Source organism: Bos indicus, chromosome 2, assembly GCF_029378745.1.
Source record: "Bos indicus isolate NIAB-ARS_2022 breed Sahiwal x Tharparkar chromosome 2, NIAB-ARS_B.indTharparkar_mat_pri_1.0, whole genome shotgun sequence".
Classification (NCBI taxonomy): domain Eukaryota; kingdom Metazoa; phylum Chordata; class Mammalia; order Artiodactyla; family Bovidae; genus Bos; species Bos indicus.
The window spans coordinates 131,058,911-131,078,291 of NC_091761.1; the positions used below are offsets into that span (position 1 = coordinate 131,058,911).

General features: G+C 50.8%; 1 protein-coding gene, 1 long non-coding RNA gene and 1 pseudogene across 4 annotated transcripts in view; 2 read left to right on the plus strand and 1 right to left on the minus strand.

The window, feature by feature from the left end:
• Positions 1–7,196: 7,196 nt before the first annotated feature.
• On the plus strand, positions 7,197–8,478 carry LOC109576162 (large ribosomal subunit protein eL39-like; annotated as a pseudogene).
• A 2,203-nt stretch (positions 8,479–10,681) lies between these two features.
• Positions 10,682–13,931, minus strand: LOC109574214 (uncharacterized). Of its 3 annotated transcripts, none has more exons than XR_002183052.2 (3): positions 13,766–13,931; positions 12,592–12,767; positions 10,682–12,094 (listed from the first exon to the last, which is right to left on the minus strand). It is a non-coding gene; the product is annotated as an uncharacterized lncRNA (long non-coding RNA). The 3 variants fall into 3 exon arrangements; XR_011563207.1 differs by having other exon boundaries at positions 12,623–12,767; positions 13,766–13,929; XR_011563206.1 differs by lacking the exon at positions 12,592–12,767 and having other exon boundaries at positions 13,766–13,923.
• An 85-nt stretch (positions 13,932–14,016) lies between these two features.
• The window catches only part of ECE1 (endothelin converting enzyme 1), a 124,993-nt gene continuing 119,628 nt past the window's right edge, over positions 14,017–19,381 (plus strand). The window contains exon 1 of the mRNA XM_070777321.1: positions 14,017–14,152. Coding sequence (XP_070633422.1) covers positions 14,150–14,152 — 3 coding nt within the window. The 5' untranslated portion in view covers positions 14,017–14,149. The remainder of the gene's footprint in view (positions 14,153–19,381) is intronic.

Sequence of the window (19,381 nt, forward strand, 5' to 3'; positions counted from 1 at the left end):
ATTTACTTATTTGGCTGCACTGGGTCTTAGCTGCGGCACATGGGATCATGAATCCTCGTTGCAGCACGCAGGAGATTTTAGCTGTGCCACGTGGGATCGAACCTGGGCCCCCTGCATTTTGAGCAGGAGTCTGAGCCACTGGGCCACCAGGGAAGTCTGTTGAGGTTTAAAAAAATAAATAAATAAATAAAACTTAGCAGATATAGCTGAAGCACTCGCCACCTACATACACACACCCGGTAACTCCTTGGAAGTCCCTCCACAGTGTTCCCCTACCAGAGTCAAACTCTCTCACAAATCTGGGGTTTATCTTCCAAATCAATGCTCTGGATATTGTTAAACTTCAGATGAATCGAGTCATGCACACACGCCTTTGGTCTGTCATAATGTCTCACAGATGTGTTCACGTGGATCCCGCATCACCCAGTTCATTCCGTTTACACTGCCAATCATGATTCTGTGGACTGAATGAACTACAGTTTCTTTACCAGTTCCCCTGATGATTGATTGTGCAAACCATGCTACATGCCACCACTCTTGTGTTGGGAACATAAATTTCTTTGGGATCAATACCAAGGACAGAATTGCTGAGTTGTAGGACACTCACAGTATTATAACCTTCCATTTGTTTCATTCAATCACAAGTCATGAACATTTTTCCATTTCAATACTTATCCCACATCAGTAGTTTTCCATGGCTACAGAAATTCTGCCACAAATTCCTCAGCATAATTACAATGGGTGCTATTAGTTTCTATTAAAGTCTACTTGGTGAGGGAGTATCTTTGCAGCAATATAGCTGTGCATATCTTTAATTATTTCTGCAGGAGAAATGTGTGAAAGTAGAACTTCTGGGTCCAAAGGGATATGAACTTTCTTTCTTTTTTTAAATGTTTATTTGGCTGCACTGGGTCATGCGGGATCTTTAGTTACAGGATGCGGCATCTGGTTCCCTGACCAGGGATTGAACCCAGGCCTCCTGCCCTGGGAGCATGGACTCTTAGCCACTGGACCACCAGGGGAGTCCCCAGCATATGCATTTTCAAGACCAGCTTCACTGAGAATTCTTGGACCAGCTGCTCCTTCCACCAGCTCCCACCTCCTTCAAGGGGAGGAGAGCCTGTTTCCCCAAGTCTGACCCACTGACCCCTTTAGGTAAAGCATTTGCCTCTGGAAATCTTGTCCTTTACTTTCACCTCACCCATTCCTTCTCCCCTTCAGCCAAACTCTGGCCTGTGGACTTTCATAGCCCTTAATCACTCTTGTACAACATTCATCACTTTCTCATTTCCTCCGCAGCTATTTTGGTGTGTGATTTATCTTCCCATCCAGATGTAAATATTTTAATGTCAGGAACTCAATTTTCTTCAGTGTTATTCTTTCATAATTTATACACCTCCAAGGAACATACACAACATCTACAATAAACTCCACATACAGACTGTTAAAAAAAATACCTGGAAGGCTAGAAAATACTTGATTAAGATGTTCTAATTCAATGAAATCACTGCATTTCCATTCCATTCCACCAAACTGACATTTGTTGATAAATCTCTCTGGGACAGGAGCTGTGCTAGGTCCTGTGGAACCAGAGGCAAAGAGGCCCTGGCCCCTGCCTACCAGGCATTCCCAGTCAACTCAATGTTGCCCTAAGCATCCTCTCATGCAGGGCAAAAAGGGAAACAGGATGTATTATCTCCAACCCCAAATTAAAGAACAAAGGCTATTTCAGCTGGGAAAGACCCTTTACCCTGGCGCTAAAGTACAAGAAGGGTTCGTCACATGTGGACCTATGTTTTGGACAATCTGTTTAGCAGCCTCTTAAAGACAATGCAGAGATGCTCTTTTCCATGTGGATTCAATTCCTCCATCATATTTCAGAGAGGTAAGGACATACATCTTTTAGGGACTTCCCTGATGGCGATGGCACCCCACTCCAGTACTCTTGCCTGGAAAATCCCATGGATGGGGGAGCCTGGTGGGCTGCAGTCCATGGGGTCGCTAAGAGTCGGATACGACTGAGTGACTTCACTTTCACTTTTCACTTTCATGCATTGGAGAAGGAAATGGCAACCCGCTCCAGTCTTCTTGCCTGGAGAATCCCAGGGACAGGGGAGCCTGGTGGGCTGCCATCTATGGGGTCACACAGAGTCGGACACAACTGAAGTGACTTAGCAGCAGCTGATGGCCCCAGTGGTGAAGACTCCATGCTTCCCCTGCAGAGGGGTGTGGTTCCATCCCTGGCCAGGGAACTAAGATCTGACCATGCCACACAGCATGGTCAATAATTCAAAAAAAAAAATCATTCATAAGGGTCATTTGGTAGATGGTAGACATGGCGCCGCCTCATACACTGCTGGTGGGGATGTGAGATGGTACGGCCACTTTGGAAATGAGCTTGACAGTCTCTGAAAAAGCTGAATATATACTGCTGACCACACAACCCAGGAATTCCGCTCATAGACACCCAGGTATTCACTCCAGGGAAACGAAAATGTGTGTCCACACAGTCTTTTAGGCAAATGTCCATAGCAGTGTTATTCTACAGAAAAAAACCTGGAGGCAATCCAAAATTGACAAGGTGAATGGATAAAGAAAATGTAGCACAGCCGTGTTAGGGGTTACTGTTTAGCAATAAAAAGAAACAAATGACCAAGACTTGCAGCACAGAAGAGGCTCAGACTTCATGCTTAGTGCAAGAAGGCTTCACATTACATGGTTCCATGTACGCAACTTTCCCAGAAGAGGCAAAACTGGGGGGACACAAGGCAGATTGGTGACTGCCTGGGATGAGGGTAAAAGCAGGAGCCCTTACAGTCAAAGCTATGGTTTTTCCAGTAATCATGTACAGATGTGAGAACTGAACCATCAAGAAGGCTGAGCACTGAAGAACTGATGCTTTTGAACTGTGGTGTTGGAGAAGACTCTTGAGAGTCCCTTGGACTGCAAGGAGATCCAACCAGTCAATCCTAAAGGAGATCAGCCCTGAATATTCATTGGAAGGTCTGGTGCTGAAGCTGAAGCTCCAACACTTTGGCCACCTGATGTGAAGAGCCAACTCATTGGAAAAGACCCCGATGCTGGGGAAGATTGAGGGCAGGAGGAGAAGGGGACGACAGAGGATGAGATGGTTGGATGGCATCCCTGACTCAATGGACTTGAGTTTGAGCAAACTTCAGGAGGTAGTGAAGGAAGCCTGGTGTGTTGCAGTCCACGGGGTTGCAAAGAGTCAGACACGACAAAGTGACTGAACAGCAAAAAGTGACTGAACTTGCAAAGAGGTCTGAGGGATCTTTTGAAAATGATTAAAGTTCTACATCTGGACTGTGGTGATGGTTGTGCAACTCTATGAATTTACTAAAATTCACTGAATTATACACTTAAAATGGTGAGTTTTGTGGCATGTTAGTTACACCTTGTAAAGAGCTATAACAAAACACGAAAGACACAGGCCTTGCATTTGTGGGTTTTATCATTTAATTAGGCAGAGAGTCAGTGGATCAGTCATTAAACCCCTAAGTATAGAATTATAAAATCTGCTAAAGAGAAGGAAAGAAAGACCGAGGGTGCAGTAACAGAAAATAGAAAGAGAAACTTCCTTGGAGAGGGTGGCCAGGGAAGGCCTATCTCAAGAGGTGTCCTTTGGACAGAGACTGGGAAGGGCACTCCAGGTGAGGGGATGGCACGGTTAGAGTCGGCGTGGGAAGTCTAGGAGCCTTACTGTTGCACACTCGTGGTAGAGTTTAAAAGAGTTGCCTCGACCTGCTAACCACATGGCCCATGAGCGGTGGGGCAGGGGTTTAAAACAACTTCTTGTGCCTTCGGTTGGCATCAATCTTCCTGCCAGTCTGTTCTTGCAGCTGATGCGATTGCCCCAGTCATACACCAGCTGCCCAGCCTGTCCACACTGGTCCACTGCTGCCCAGGGCTTGGAGCATGGTGGGGCATGGAGGTGCCTGAGCATGTGCTAGGTGAGGAGACGGCTGAGGTGTGTGTGAGCTCACGCTGCCCCGACACCTGCTGCCCATACTGTGAGTCATGGGCGGGGATGACTGCGGGATCCCGCCTCACAGACTCAGCCAGGCTCAGGCGGTCCAGCACCCAGGTGGGCTGCAGGCTACAAGAAGACCCACCTGCCCACACCTCCTCTCACCTGTAGGACATAACTCTCTTTTTCTTTTAATTCTAATTTTTACCTTCCACCCTTTTCCTGTCTTTTTTTTAAATTGAACATTTTATATAATTGCATTTTCTCTTTCTTGGTACTTCAGTCATACTTAAAAAATTTTTTTATTTAATTGGTTTATTTGGCTGCAGCCAGTCTTATCTGCGGCAGGCAGGATCTTCCATCTTAATTGGGGCATGAGGAATCCTTAGTTGCCACGTGCAAGATTTTCAGCTGCCGCATGTGGTATTGTTCAGGGATCGAACCCAGGTCCCCTACATTGGGAACGCAGAGTCTTAGCCACTGAGCCACCAGGAAGTTCCCCAGGATATAATGCTCTTGAGGGCAGACCTGGATTCAGATCTCCACAATGGCACTGCTGAGCTATGTGACCTTGGACTTCACTGAGCCTTGCTCTCCTCCTTTGCTGAATGAGGATGTTGGGGTATGGGAAAGTGTAGATCTGGGATTAGAACCCACATCCACTCAGCTATGAAGCCCTGGTTTCTCCACCACACCATATGGGCTGGCTTCTTGCGATGGCCCTCACTGAGGGTCTAGTTCAGTGTTCTCAGCCCTGACTATGCAATCAGATCAAACCTGGGAGTTTGGTGAACTTTGGGATCCACCCTTAGAGATTGGTTTAATTGCCCTCAGGTGGGGCCCAGGGACCAGTATATTTTAAAAGCTCCCCAGACAATTCAAACAGGTTGCCAGGGTTGAGAATCACAGATCCAACCCCTTCATGTTCTTTGTTTTACTTTTTTAAAAATCCTTTCATTTTAGAGACAAGGAGACAGAAGCACAGAGACTCTGAATGACTGTCCCCATCCCCAGAGATCCCCCAGCCATTTTCAGCTAAGCTGAAACTTTTGAATTCTGCCCTCTGCATGAAAAAGCTATAGTGCAGTTATATAAAGCCCCAGTGAAGAACCAGAGCTTTGTAATCAGATAGCTGTTGTTTAGTTGCTCAGTCATGCCAGTCTCTCTGCAACTCCATGGACTGCAGCACACCAGCCTTCCCTGTCTATCACTATCTCCTGGAGTTTGCTCAAACTCATGTCCATTGAATCGGTGATGCCATCCAACCATCTCATCCTCTGTCGTCCCCTTCTCCTCCCGCCTTCAATCTTTCCCAGCATCAGGAATCTGATGAGTCAGTTCTTCACATCAGATGGCCAAAGTACTGGAGCTTCAGCTTCAGCATCAGTCCTTCCAATGAATATTCAGGGTTGATGGAGGTGGATTCAATCCCAGGTTGTCACTTTGGCCTGGGGAAAGTCACTTCATCTCTCTGACCCTCAAGATCTTCATCTGTGAAAATAGGGGTTATGGGAAGGCTAAACCAGATATGCGTGTGCGGAGAGGAGATGCTTGTTGATCGGACTGCATCCTCCAGAAGAGGCCTTCCGTACAGCTTGATGGACGTTTATTGAGCACCAGCTACAGGTTGGCCCCTGTTTCTGGGGCTACAGCGCTGGGAGCAGACAGAGGAGACAGGAAACACAGGAAACAGGCTGGGCTGGACAAAGTGGAGGGGCTCCGTTAGCCATTTAACACAGGCTGTGGGAGCCCCAGTCAGACCTGAGATGGGGCACGGTGTGTAGGGTACAGGCTGACTCCATCAAAGGCCTCTTTCCTAGGACCCTGGGTTTGGGGAAGTGAACATTGATCAAACAACTACTTTACATTAAGTCTTTTGCTTTTGTTGGCTCACCTGAGCTTCAAAACAGCCCTTCAGGACAGGCAACATCTCTGGTGTTTTCAGTTCAGTTCGGTCGCTCAGTCGTGTCTGACTCTGTGACCCCATGAACTGCAGCACGCCAGGCCTCCCTGTCCATGACCAACTCCTGGAACTAACTCAAACTCATGTCCATTGAGTCAGGGATGACATCCAACCATCTCATCCTCTGTCGTCCCCTTCTCCTCCTGCCTTCAATCTTTTCCAGCATCAGGGGCTTTTCCAATGAGTCAGTTCTTTGCATCAGGTGGCCAAAGTATTGAGTTTCAGCTTCAGCATCAGTCCTTCCAATGAATATTCAGAACTGATCTCCTTTAGGATGGACTGGTTGGATCTCCTTGCAGTCCAAGGGACTCTCAAGAGTCTTCTCCAACACCACAGTTCAAAAGCATCAATTCTGGTGTTTTAGAGATGAGGTTCAGAGAGGTGTGGAACCTTGGCTAGGCTCTCAGCTAAGGACAGAATCCACTTAGAGTCTGACTCCAGAGTGGGATCTCATCCCACGGTCCCCAGCCCTAATCAGATGGGGTCTTTGGGGGCTCCCAGCCCACCATCCTTGCTCTGACTGGCTGGGCAGTCTCTAGGGAGCTCTCCCCTTGACTCAGTGGGGCTGGGCAGCTGGTCTGCTTTGAGGGCACCTGGCTCGATGCCTTTCTCCTGTCCCCACCTGCTCCCCCAGCCGAAAGCCAAGGACACCCAGGAGTGGGAAATAGTGCCTGGCCTGGGATTGCTCCTGAGAACGTAAGCCTTCAGGTTTCAGGATAAAAGATACCTTCCTGAGTGGCAAGACACACTCCTAGCCCCAGTTCACCCACAGTCCTCACTGCTCTAAATACACCAGACACTGGAGCCTTCTTCCTGTCCTCCTGTGTCCTGACCACATCCGGGTCTGTGTACAGGTGGCTCCCACTGCCTGAGCCCTCTGCCCTCCTCTGGGTGTGTGACTCCATCCGTCACACTCAGCTCCTCCCTCTCCAGTGCCCCTGCCCTCCCTGCCATGTGCAGCATCTCCAGAACCCAGCACCTCTTCCCTGTGTGATCAGTTACATTTGCTGAGTTGGTCTTGACATCCTCTCCCTCCTGCCTGATCTAGCTTGCCCACCTTGGCCCACTCTACTTCTGTGCCCTTTCCCATTTCTCTATGACTTGACTTTGGCTGTCAACCAACACATTCATGTGACCAAATGTTTTTGTTTATGATCAACATCTTCTCCATTTACCAAAATGCAGTGAAGTGGCTGCTCGGTGTTAAAGCAAACATTATAAAACATGAATTTAAAAGAGCTCTTTTCTCTTCTCCGCCATCCTATGTGCGGTTGAGTTCTCTCCTCACCATGTCTTCTCACAAGACTTTCAGGATCAAGCGATTCCTGGCCAAGAAACAAAAGCAGAATCGTCCCATTCCTCAATGGATTTGAATGAAAACTGGCAATAAAATCAGGTACAACTCCTAGAGAAGACATTGGAGAAGAACCAAGCTGGGTCTTATTATAAGAAGCAAGCTGGGTCTATAAGAAGTGGTCTTAACGTGTGTGGCACACACACGTTAAGACCACTTTTTTAAGCAGCCAAATCACAATGAAAACATCACTACTGTAATGCTTGGCCCATGATGTTATTTCCTCACTATCAGTCTGAGACCCAGTAATAAATATAAAACGTTGGAATTGTTATTGTATTATATGGTTTGTGATGACGTACTGAATAAATACTGTCAGTTAGGACATGGGCCTGTCCAATGATAGAAATGTTCTCTAGCTACCAAGTACTTAGAAGTACAGCTTGTAAAATAGGAACTGGCTTTTAAAAATGTTGTTGTCTTATTGTTCCCTATAACTAGCAGCTCTTACACCTACTGTTATAGGAAGTACACGTATGTGTCATCCTTGAACCTGAAGGCAGCACCTTTTTAAAATAAACCGTTGGGGGGAGGGGTGCTTGCCACAAGACATGCAGGATCTTAGTTCCCCAACCAGGGATTGAACCCACTTGGCTGCCAGGAAAGTCCCATAAAAAGCATGTTTATATGCTATTCTATGATGTGGACCAGGGTTTGGCAAACTGATCTGCCTGTTTTTGTATGGTCTGTGAACTAAAGTTATGCATTTTTAAATGGCTGAAAAAATCAAATGTTTTTGACATTTAATAAATTCAAGTTTACCTACCAAAAAAAAAATAATAAATAAAACATGAATTTAAAAGAGAGGTTGAAAGCCATTAGAAGGAGATAGGGAGAGATCTTTTTGGGCTTCTGGACTGAATTAGTAAGTGAAGTGGAATATATAACTTACCCAAGAGTGTTCTAGCAGCCAAAGCAAAAGGGGAAATGGCAGTGTGGTTCTGGGGTGACTTGGTTCCTTGAAAAACCACACCCTTACCCCCTCAACTGATAAGGGCTGTAGATAAAAAAACTACCGGCAGGGAAGACCTTTGAGGAAGTGGGTTTCCAGGCTCCGCATGCCTGTCCCTCCTGGCAGTCTCTGTGCTCATCCCAGCTAATGCTCAGGAATTTCTTCTGCTTCACTGCTCCAACCTGGCCTACTTTCCCCAGCTCTGGGCTCCGCAAAAGTAGTGGGTCTCCCATCTGAGAAACGTCAAACTTGGGCCAGGTGACCACTGTGGGGGAAGCAGCAAAGACTTAAAAACTGAAACAGGGACTAGAATAGATGACCGATTCAGGTCCAGCCCTCAGAGTCTGTGAGTTTATGCCTGGGTAACCGAGGTGCAGCCCAGATTCCCAGCCAGCTCCGGTTCCTGTATGCTCCTTCAGAGAAAACAAATTCACACATCACAACTTGAAAGCTGCCTTACTCTGGGTTAGTGACCATGTTCCACGCAGCTTCAGGCTCTTCATGTAGAAAACAGGGACGATACTGATCACAAGGAATCGTGGAGTCAACGACAGTGCATGTCTAACTTTTATTTATGTATTTTCCTACATGATCAGAAGCAGAAAGGGTTTTGAAGCTCCTGAAAAAATCAACAACAACAAATAGAACTAAGAAAGCTACATTAACCAGAAGATTAAAATCAGAAAAGTTATTTCAGGGACTTCCCTGGTGGTCTAGTGGTTAAGACTCTGTGCTTTCCCCTCCCCCGCCCCTCCCCTAAAGAAAAGAAAAAGAAAAGCTATATCATCCCTGCTCCCTACTTTCTGGCTCTGTGACCTTGGGCAAGTTGCTTTGCTTCTCTGAGCCTCGGTTTCCTCATTTGTAAAGTGAGATAGCAGTATCCTCCCCCGTGGGTATTACAGAGTTGAACAATACGGACGAGTGATTAGCACACTGTCTGGCATACAGTAAGCAGGCAATGCATTGTAGCAATCTTATTATTGTGTAATCTCATTTTTTGTTTATAAGAAGAGTAACCTGGGTAAAAGCTGAGCCACTTTGAGGCCAGTCTCAAATCCTTATTGAATTAGAAATATCATTTCCTTTCCCCACCACACACACAAAAAAGCAATTCAAATGTTTATTCAGTACTTCCAAAAATGTTAAAGATTTCATTCATTTAAAGATTTCATGCATAATTTCAACATAACTTCTTAACATTCCTTTTCCTCTCTTTGTTCCTTCTTCTCTTCTTCCCTCCCACCCTCTGCACACAGCACACACATCTGTCTTCCGAGTCCCTCAAATATTTTCTCAAAGCTCAGGCTTCACGGCTCTGGCTCCCTGGCTCCTGCTCCAGCCTCTCCCGTCTCCTCCCTTCCAGCATCCTCTGCCCTGTCTCTCCTGGCTTCTGTCTTTCTCCTCCCTCACCCTGTTACTCAGATCCACAGGACAAAGCCAGGCTGAAGATACCTGAACTACAGTTTTCTTCCTGAAAGGTAGGAGGGGGACTTCCCTCGTGGTCCAGTGGTTAAGAAATCTGCCTGCCAATGCAGGGGACACAGGTTCCATCCCTGGTCCAGGAAGATTCCACATGCCAAGGGGTAACTAAGCCTCCTCCGAGGGGTAACTACTGAAGCCCGCACATCTAGGTCCTGCGCTCTGCGAGGGGAGAAGCCACTGCAGTGAGAAAACCCCTGCTTGCCACAGCTAGAGAAAGCCCGCATGCAGCAAGGAAGACCCAGTGCAGCCATAAATAAATAATTTTTTTTAGTAAAGGAAAAGCAGGTATAATGTGAGCATCCAAAATATGTTCCAATGGTCCTGTATTTAAATCATGTAAAGTGCCAAGTATGGGGCCCAGGGCACATTTGATAAACAGCATCTACTGTTGGTCAGGACTTAATGGACCTCCAATCCCTCACAGAAACTCAAACTGCCCAACTGAATCAGAGTAGCTAGTGGCCCAAGGAGAAAAGGATCAGGCTGGAACATCCTGGTCCCCAGCCCCATCCCAGGCAACCTCTCTACAGCATCGGGTGAGTCAAGAAATAGTCTAATTGGATCTGACAAGCTCTGCCTGCCCTCCTGGACCAACCTCCTAACGGGCTCCTCCTTACTACATCCTCTTAGACAGGCTGGTGGGTGGGTGTGTGTGATAGGGGAGTCTGTTCCTAGAGAGTCTGGTGATACTCTCCAGGAGCTCTAGACTATAGCTTCAGTTCTGTTATGGAAGACAAGACAAAATAAAAAATCGAATAGCTCTTTTAACGAGTCTCATTTTGTCTGCAGACCTATAGCTGTCCAATCTATCCAGACTCTGACTTGGTACGTGGTATCAGCAACCCCCTATCCAAATCAGTTAACCACTAAGGATTCCTGGGGTACACACTGTATGCTAGACATTACCATCAAGATGATAACAGAGGAAAAGTGGAGGAAGAATACCAATAAAAACTGTTGCCATTTATTGAAGGCCTATGAAATATAAGCCTCTCTACAAATTCTGGAGGATTCTTCTTGGACCTGCATTGGGAAGATCCCCTGGTGAAGGAAATGGCTATCCACTCCAGTATTCTGGCCTGGAGAATTCCATGCATAGTCCATGGGGTTGTAAAGAGTCGGACACGACTGATCAACTTTCACTTTCACTTTTCACACTTGGATCTTGCTGAGTCCTGAGGCTGGGATAGCTAGACCCACATGGACTTCAAACACCAGGTACCTCTGAGACCCTCAGGCTCGGTGGCCTGGCCAATCAGAACCCTTGGTCACACTGACTGGCCAAGGAATGGATACATATTTCAGTAACAGCCAATGAGACTTGGTTTGGCGAATGCTGTTAGAACTGTTGGGAAAAGAGTCTCTGTTTCTGCTGGAGCTGTGGGAGATTAGGACGCATGGCTAGAGCTGCTGGCAGCCGCTTTGTGATTAGGAGGAGAGCCTGCCAGAGAATGAGATCAGTAGGGAGGGAAAGAATCTTGAGGGACCAAGAGACTGACCCTGAATCCTGACGACATCATCTGAGCTCCTCAGTGCAGCCATGCCTAGAGCTTGCTCGACCCTGTCCTTACCATTTTAAGGTAGGCTTTCTGCCAGTTCGAGCCCTGATGCTCTGACTACTGTACCCAGAAACCTGAGTGTTTGGCAGAAGCATCCTCAACATCCAGTCTATAGGAGCCTGACAAGGGAATCGGGTTCTCCTGGCACACAACTGCCCACGTTTCTGTCAGCACAGCGAGCCCACAAAGGCCAACAGAAGCAGTATGGCGCCAGAACGGAGGAGCAAGTCCTCCTAGGCTCGCTGTGTCACCTTGGGGGAGTCACTTTCCCTCTCTGAACGTTCACTTTCCTCACCTGTAACATGGGGCCGGGGTGGGAATCATGGTATCTGTAGAACAGGTTTGTTCCCATGAGGCTGTTTGGGGAGGGGAATACTGGGGACCCCCGAGGAGCTGGGGGTGAGGGTCAGAATGGGCAGCACATCTTCTCCCTGCTGTGCCCCGAGCAGCATGAAGACCAGGGCCTGTCTTTCCCAGGCAGCCTGTGGGATGGAACAGAGAAGACAGCTCGAGTGCTGGAAGTCCTCAGTTCTAGTCCTGGTTCTGCCGCCAGAGCAGGGTCTGCCTCTGGGTATGCACCTCCCCTGCCGGTGTGTCCCCTTCAGAAGTGGAAAAGCCACGCCCTTTCTCCTCGGTTTTCTGGAAGGGTCAGGATCCTGTCGTGTTCACTGTTGTACATCTCCAGTACTCAGCCCAGCTCCTGCCTCACTGATCCAGCAATCCAGGATGCCCATCATGCGAGCGAAAGAACTGCGGTCAGGATACCTGACCTTTCTTCTCTTCTTTTCGGAACATGCTGTTGGAGTATGACACATACAGAAAAAAGGCACAGATCCTAAGGAGGCTTCACAGACAGCACATCCCTGTACCCAGCCCTCCCACCCACAAGCCACCCTCTACCAGCGCCTGGAAGTCCCCTGGTGCCCCCATTCCAGTCATTCCTTCCACAAGGCAAGGCTGGCTTCTGACAGCATCAAAGTGCTTTGGACTTTATAGAAATGGAGTAACGCTCAACATTTTCCAGTGATTCATAGCTTACAAAGAGCCCATGTGTACACAAACTCATTAAATCTTCACATCAGTACTGAGGGGTAGGCAGGAATTACAAATTCTACTTTACAGAGGAGAAAACCAAGGCTCAGAGAGAAGGGAATCCCCTGAATTACATCACTGGTAAGTGGACTGCCAGGATAACTGGTTCCATTTTCCGGTCTCCCTGGATCTCAGAATGTCCCTCCAGGCATTAGGATGCAGTTCCCAGGAATGGTCTGGGCAGCTGATAGTATAAGTTACCAGTCCTCCAGGATGGAGAGAAGGCACAGACCTTCAGTCCAGAGAAGATCTGGGCACCTTCAGGGCAGGGCCCACCTCTCCCTTCTTTCAATCCGTGGCACTCAACAAACTTTGTGAATTCTGGCAAGTGGCCCCCCTCCCTGTCTGCTTCCCTCCAAGCTGGAGAATTCAGAAGGCTGTTGAACGGAAACAGGGAGAGTTATTTCCCCAGCCCCCTCCCTGCCCACCAGGTGGCCACATACACTGCCCAGGTTCCATGGTCTCATTTGGCTCCTGGCACACTGTGCCCAGGATGAACTCTTACACATCCTTCAGTGTCCCAACTCCCATGTTCTCTGGAATGTCTGTTTCTCCTAACCATCCACTTATCCCAGAAATTAACCCGCATTAATTTCTCTTTCTCAACACAACACAATCACAAAGTCACACGGACAAAACACACTCTGGCTGTATCTTTCTCTCTCTCTCTTTTTCACAAACTGGGCTGCATATACAGTTGTTCCAAATAATAGCCACGGCCCTCGCAGGTCTGCACATGCGAACAAACACAGGCTACACCACAAAACCACAGGATTTGGTTTCTACTTGTTTACAGCTGAGGCACAGAATATCTTTCTACCATACCAGCGTGTGTGCACAACAGGCCCAAGAGTACAGATCACACACCATACAAACACACAGACACACACTTCCTTCACTCAGGCAATCACACAACCACATGTAGAGACAGTCCTTCCCTGACATACAGACCGGTGTAGGCGCGGGGAAGCATCAGTCCTTCACTCTGGTTCCATCCCTCCTCTTTTCAAGCCTCTCTCACTCTTACACACACACACACACACACACACACACACACACACACACACGGGCGCGCGCGCGCAGCTGCACACACACACACACACACACACACACGGGCGCGCGCGCGCAGCTGCACACACACACACACACGGGCGCGCGCGCGCAGCTGCACACACACACACACACACACACGGGCGCGCGCGCGCAGCTGCACACACACACACACACACACACACACACACACACACACACACACACACACACACACACACACACACACACGGGCGCGCGCGCGCAGCTGCAATGCCCTGGCTCACACTCCGTGCAGGCACCAAGCAGGAAGACAAAGGTCGCCGAGGCTCCCGGCGCCACGCACCGAACGCAGCTGAGCGGCTCCCTGGCCTTGGCCGGTCCCGAGCCGGGTCTCGGCGAGGTCTGGAGCCCGCGCCCGGCGCCGGAGCCCCAGCCCGGGTCGGCCCTCGGGGGTGCGCACGCGGCCCCCCGGCCCCGGCCCCGGCGCGCCGAGAGTTAAGGCGCGGGCGCGGGCGGGGAAGGCGGCCCCGGGCGTGATTGGCCGCGCCGCCCGGGCCCCGCGCCCCCGCGCCTCACCATTGGTCCGTCGGCGGGCCCGCCTCCCGGGGCTCAGTAGCGCGAGCCGCGCTCACTCGCGGGGTCCGAATCTCGCCGTCCGGGCAGCGCGGCCAAGACCCGGGAGTGGGGCCGGGAGCGCGGCGCGGGGCCGGAGCGGAGCGCGCGAGCGATGGTGAGTGCCGCGCCCGGCCCGCCTCGACCGTGGGACTCGGGGCCGGCCCGGTGCGCGGGGGGCCTGGGAGCCGGCTGCGGCTGTGGGGAGGTGTGCAAGTCGGAGGGCGCGCGGGCCGCGCTCTGCTCGCCTGGCGGCGCCGCGCTCTGTTCCGTCGGGGGCGGCTGGAGGGGGTCGGGGTGGCCGCTTCGGTTCGTGCTCCCTTGGTGTGGTTTTGCGCTAGGGTGTCCGGAAGTCCCTGAACGTGGCTGGGCTTGGAGACCCTCGGCGGGTTCCGTAAGGGGGTCGGGGACCATCCGAAGCGCTGGATTCGGTAGGACCTGAGTGTCCGGGGACTCTGAGGCGGGTCTAGGACTGAGGCTCGGCTTGGAGCGTCGTGGATGGTTGCGCCGAGAGCTTCGGAGGCGTAGTTCGGGCGCCCCGGGACTACGGATCCACTATGCCCTGAGGGTTGAGAGTGGATGCTGTCAGAGACCAGGGGCCCCTGGGGGGACCCTAAGCCCAGCGATCTGGTCTCCCCAGCATGTCCCAGTAATGGGTCTTTATCGGAGGGGGTTGCTGAGGCCACTGACTCGGATGGGCAGTGGCACCCGGGAGAAGGGACATGGGGACTTCGGGGGGGCGGGGGAGGGGGGGTGGTGTTTCTGAAGTCCCCGGAGAGAAATCCGTTTGATCAGGCTGAATTCGTTGAGGCTGTTTTAGAGAGGAGGGTTGTTCTGGAAGGAAAGCCAAGATCTTTCAGTACCTCTCTGGGGCCTGGTGACCACCTTGCCATTATGGAGGCCAAGGCCACCTACTTCTCTGTGGCTTGTTTTCTCCAAGGGCAGGCCCCTCCGATTCTCTCTCTAGTCCTGCTCTGTGCCCTGTGGAGTGGATACAAGGCACCATGTAGGGCCTGAGGAGGGCATGAGTCAGTGATGGTGGCTGCCAGTCCCACGGAATATCCCGTTCTTCTTCCCTTCAAGCCAGTCCCCTCTTTTCTCACCCACGAGTGTCTGCCTCCCCTGCACCACCACGAGCCACTCCAGAGTCAGTAATAATGAAGTTATGGCTTGACTCCGCACCTAGAGGCGCTTAGAGACCATCTTGGATCCAACCTACCTCTTTGATCAGGAGCCTCCCCCCTGGATCGCTCCTCGTGAACAGTTGCAGTGGCAGGGTGCTCACTCCCAAGTGGATCGGCACTTGATTTAAGGTCTCAGTATATGGGAAATAAAAAAAGGGTGACTTTGAGGTCATATCATCCACTCTGCCTCCAAGCCCACCCTGACCTTAGTTACTCAGAAAGAGAAATTTATCCTTCTCAAAAATCAGTTAAAGAAGGCGAGGTCACTGTGCCTTGGTGATACTTTTCAGAGCCTTACAACCTTCCAGCCTGTCAGAAAGACCCCTGGTTTTGTCCTTAAACAGACTTGGGTTTGAATTCTGGCTCCTCTACTTCCCCAGAGGGACAGGTGACATCATCACCTCTGAGTTTCCGTTTCCTCTTCACCTGTGAAATGAGACGATATGTCTTATCTCCCACGGATGGGGTACAGATTTGCTGAGCTAACCCAGCAAGAGGGCTTTACTTGAGTACAGCTTAGTTTCCTTTCTGATACAACCTTAAGCTCCAGGTAGGAAGTTCTACCTGACATCTAACCTATTTGCTGAGTACAGAAGAATGATTAAAGTTTATCATGTGGGGAGAAAAAGGGGAAGGTGATACTTAGAAAATCGGGCATTAGCTCATCATTCAACAAAGATTTATTGAACTCTTCTATATGCCAAGTCCTATCTAGGGAGGAAAAATATGGTCATAAACACCATGGTAAGAGCACTTCTGTGGGACTTCCCCTGGCCACCCAGTGGTTAGGGGCTGCGCTTCCACTGCAGGGCGCCCGGGTTCAATCCCTGATCAGGGAATTAAGATCCCACATGGCACATAGCATGGCCAAACAAAAAAAAAAAAGAGGGCTTTCACTAGTCCATAAATGTCCACACCATCCTCAGGCCAGGTGGCATGTCTTTAAGAGAGGTGGCGCAATGCTGCCAGGGGAGGGCTCCTTTCTGGATGGAGAGGTGGGAGAAAGCTTCACCAAGCAGGTGGCATCTGAATTGGAGAGAACATCCCAGGTCAGGGCACCTGTGCGAGCAGAGGTGTGGGAGTGTGGGAAGTATTCTTGGAAAGGGCCCAATGGGGCTTGGTCGGCATGTGGGCACTGGAGTGGCAGGAGAGAGGAGAAGGTGGCAGGGGATGCTGCTGGGGCTGGATGGTGGGAGGCTGGGGCAGGCCGAGGGGCCGGAGCTCCACGGTGCGTAGTTGGTCCACTGCAAGCGGGTGGGAAGAAGCAGACGTCAGGCTCCTCGGCCCCTGTCATTTTGGTTTCTCCTAAACACCAGGCCCTGCGCTCATTCCTGAGGTGGGGGTGATTCAGGGCTGCTAGAGTGTTTATTCCTTGGCTCTCCTGCTCCACGGGTTTTAAACAATTCAGCGTTCTTGCCAGCATTGCCAAGTTTCCCCTGGCCCCTGGGTTCCTAACGGGGCTCTGCTCAGAGAGCGCGTGGGCTGTTTCCTGTGTCCTGTCTCCATCTCCTTGATGGTCCCCAGCTTCCCACCTTGGTCTCTAACCCCTCGACAGGGAGTCAGCGCTGCTCTCAGAGGTTTCAAGTAGACGCCCTGCCGCCCCCCCGCCCCGCCCCTGCCCCGCAGGCTTGGGAGATGAGGGTTCTCAGGAGGCTTTTTGTGCCTCTGTCTCTGGTTGTCCTTATACTGCCCAGCAGCAGGCGCAGAGAGGCAAAGGACATTGTCCAGGGTCACACAGCAAGATGGGACCAGAGCAGGCACAAACCTCCTGGATGTCTGGGGGGTTCCCAGACAGACAGTGTGGGGGAAGGAGGCCCAGCCTGCTCTTGTGGAGCCCTGAGAATGTTTCTTTACCTTCCCAACTAGGGGTTGAGCTGGAGGGTTGGCAGTCATCTTTACTGTAGGTGGCTGAGCTGAGAACCAGGTCCAGCTTCCAAGGGTCAAGACTGGGTGTACCACCCACTTGCTGCGTGACTTTGGATCACCTGTTCCTTCTCTCTGCGCCCCCTTTCCTGCCAAGTGTGGCAGATTTGCTCCTTGTCAGGATCACAGGCCAGTACCACCTGGTACACGACACAGAAATGCTTCACAAACTGTTGAGAACTTGCAGGAGGAGAAGGGGACGACAGAGGATGAGATGGTTGGATGGCATCACCGACTCAATGAGTTTGAGCAAGCTCTGGGAGATGGTGAAGGACAGGGAAGCCTGGCGTGCTGCAGTCCCTGGGGTCACAGAGAGTCGGATGCAACTGAGCGACTGAACAACAACAACAAAATGACTGAAGATGGGAGGCCAGCTACACGCCCCCCAACCAGTCTGCAGGGAGTTCCCAGAGTACAAAGTATCTTTCCCCAGTGTGGCCAGGCCACTGTGCTATTGGGTCATTGCTTATAGGTACCTTATTAACTTTTGTTAAAGAATAGATACATTGTTTCCCAGATGGAATTGGAGAGACCAAGCCCTATCCTGGGGGAGAAGTAGGATTTAAGTAGTAGGCGGGCTACGGGGTGGGTTCAGCAGAAAATTTCAGGTGTTGGCCTAGACACAAACAGCTTGGCCAAAGTCCACGCTTTGATGTCTGCGGTGACAGCAACAAGGGAGGAGCCATCAGCAAATGTTTACGACATTTTGTTGCCTCAATTTTTTCTTTTCAGTTAACTAGGTAAGCGCCTCGCCCTGGTCAAAGTGCTGCATCCATTCATTCATCCACCCATTCATTCATCCACCAAAAAAGTATGCCTGGCATAATGCCAGGAGCTGGGGCTGTGGGCATCAGTGTGGATGAGACTGGGAGGTCTGTTTTTCAGGCCGGCAATCAGGAGATATGGAGTAGGAAATTACAAGTGTGATTTCTGTTACCAAGGAGACACACAGGGTGCTGTGGCACAGATAGGGCAACCTGGGGCTGGAGAAAGGCTGCCCTAGAGGACATGCCATGAAGGTTGTGGCCTTAAAGAATGGGCGAGACCGGGAAGAGCATTCCAGGCGGGGGAAGCGGTAAGTGGGAGATGGGACAAAACTTGATGCTCTCGGGAATTAATTTGCCTGCAGGCTTAGAAGATGACGCTTGGTAGGTGGCCGGGGTGGGCGGGTACAGGGAGGGCCCGGTTCAAGATTTGGGGCTGGATCCTAAGGGCAGTGAGGGGAGTGACGTGGTCAGGTCTGCATTTTTGAGATCATCGCAGAGGCTGCTTTGCGGAGAATGGAGGGAAAGGGCAAGGCTGGAGGCCGGGAAACCCATTAGGAGACCGCTAGAGCGGCCCCAGGAGAGATCACAGTGGTCTGAATACCCACTGCTGCCCCCCAACCCTACCTCACACTCCCATCATGCTGCCCAGGGTGGGCGGTGCAGCGAGGAGGGGGTCTGGCCCTAGAGGTCTCCCAGAGCCCCCTGCCCTGTTGGCGTGGACCTTCCTCTTCTCCTGATGTCATGCAAATAACTAGCGAGTCTCTGGGAACTTTGATCTAACAAACGAGAAAGGTGAAGTTTCCAAAAAGTTCTGAAACAAGGTAGAAAATGGGGATGCAGCTTCAGGGTCCCCCTGGCCATGGGGGTGTATCAGGGAAGGCTTTCCAGAGGAGGCGGCATTTGAACTACTTCCTTGGGCCACAGTGAATGGAATGGAAGGCTTCCAAGGAGCTAAGCTTTGGAGAGAGGACAGTAAGGAGATACTGACTCACTGGGAAGGACCCTGATGCTGGAAAGATTGAGGGCGGGAGGAGAAGGGGTGACAGAGGATGAGACGGCTGGACGGCATCACAGACTCGATGGACATGAGTCTGGGTGAACTCCGGGAGCTGGTGATGGACAGGGGAGCCTGGCGTGCTGCAGTTCATGGGGTTGCAAAGAGTCGGACACGACTGAGGGACTGAACTGAACTGAAAGAGGTATAGTCTGGCAGGGGGCAAAATTTAATGAGTAACCAGTGCTGACTGAACCCCACTGCCAGAGGAGGGCGCTGGGAGTCTAGGACCCGGGGGTCCTGCCCTTTCCCCAGTGGTCCTGAGGATGGGGTGCCCAGGCCTGTCTCGGCTCACTGACAAGCCTCAGAAAGGCTCCCTCTCCCCACAGGCCTCCTGGTGGGGGAGTTAGTGAGGGGCAGATGTAAACAGAGGAACAAGTTTCTGGAAAACATTCAGGAAATAAGCTGAAGGAGGATCC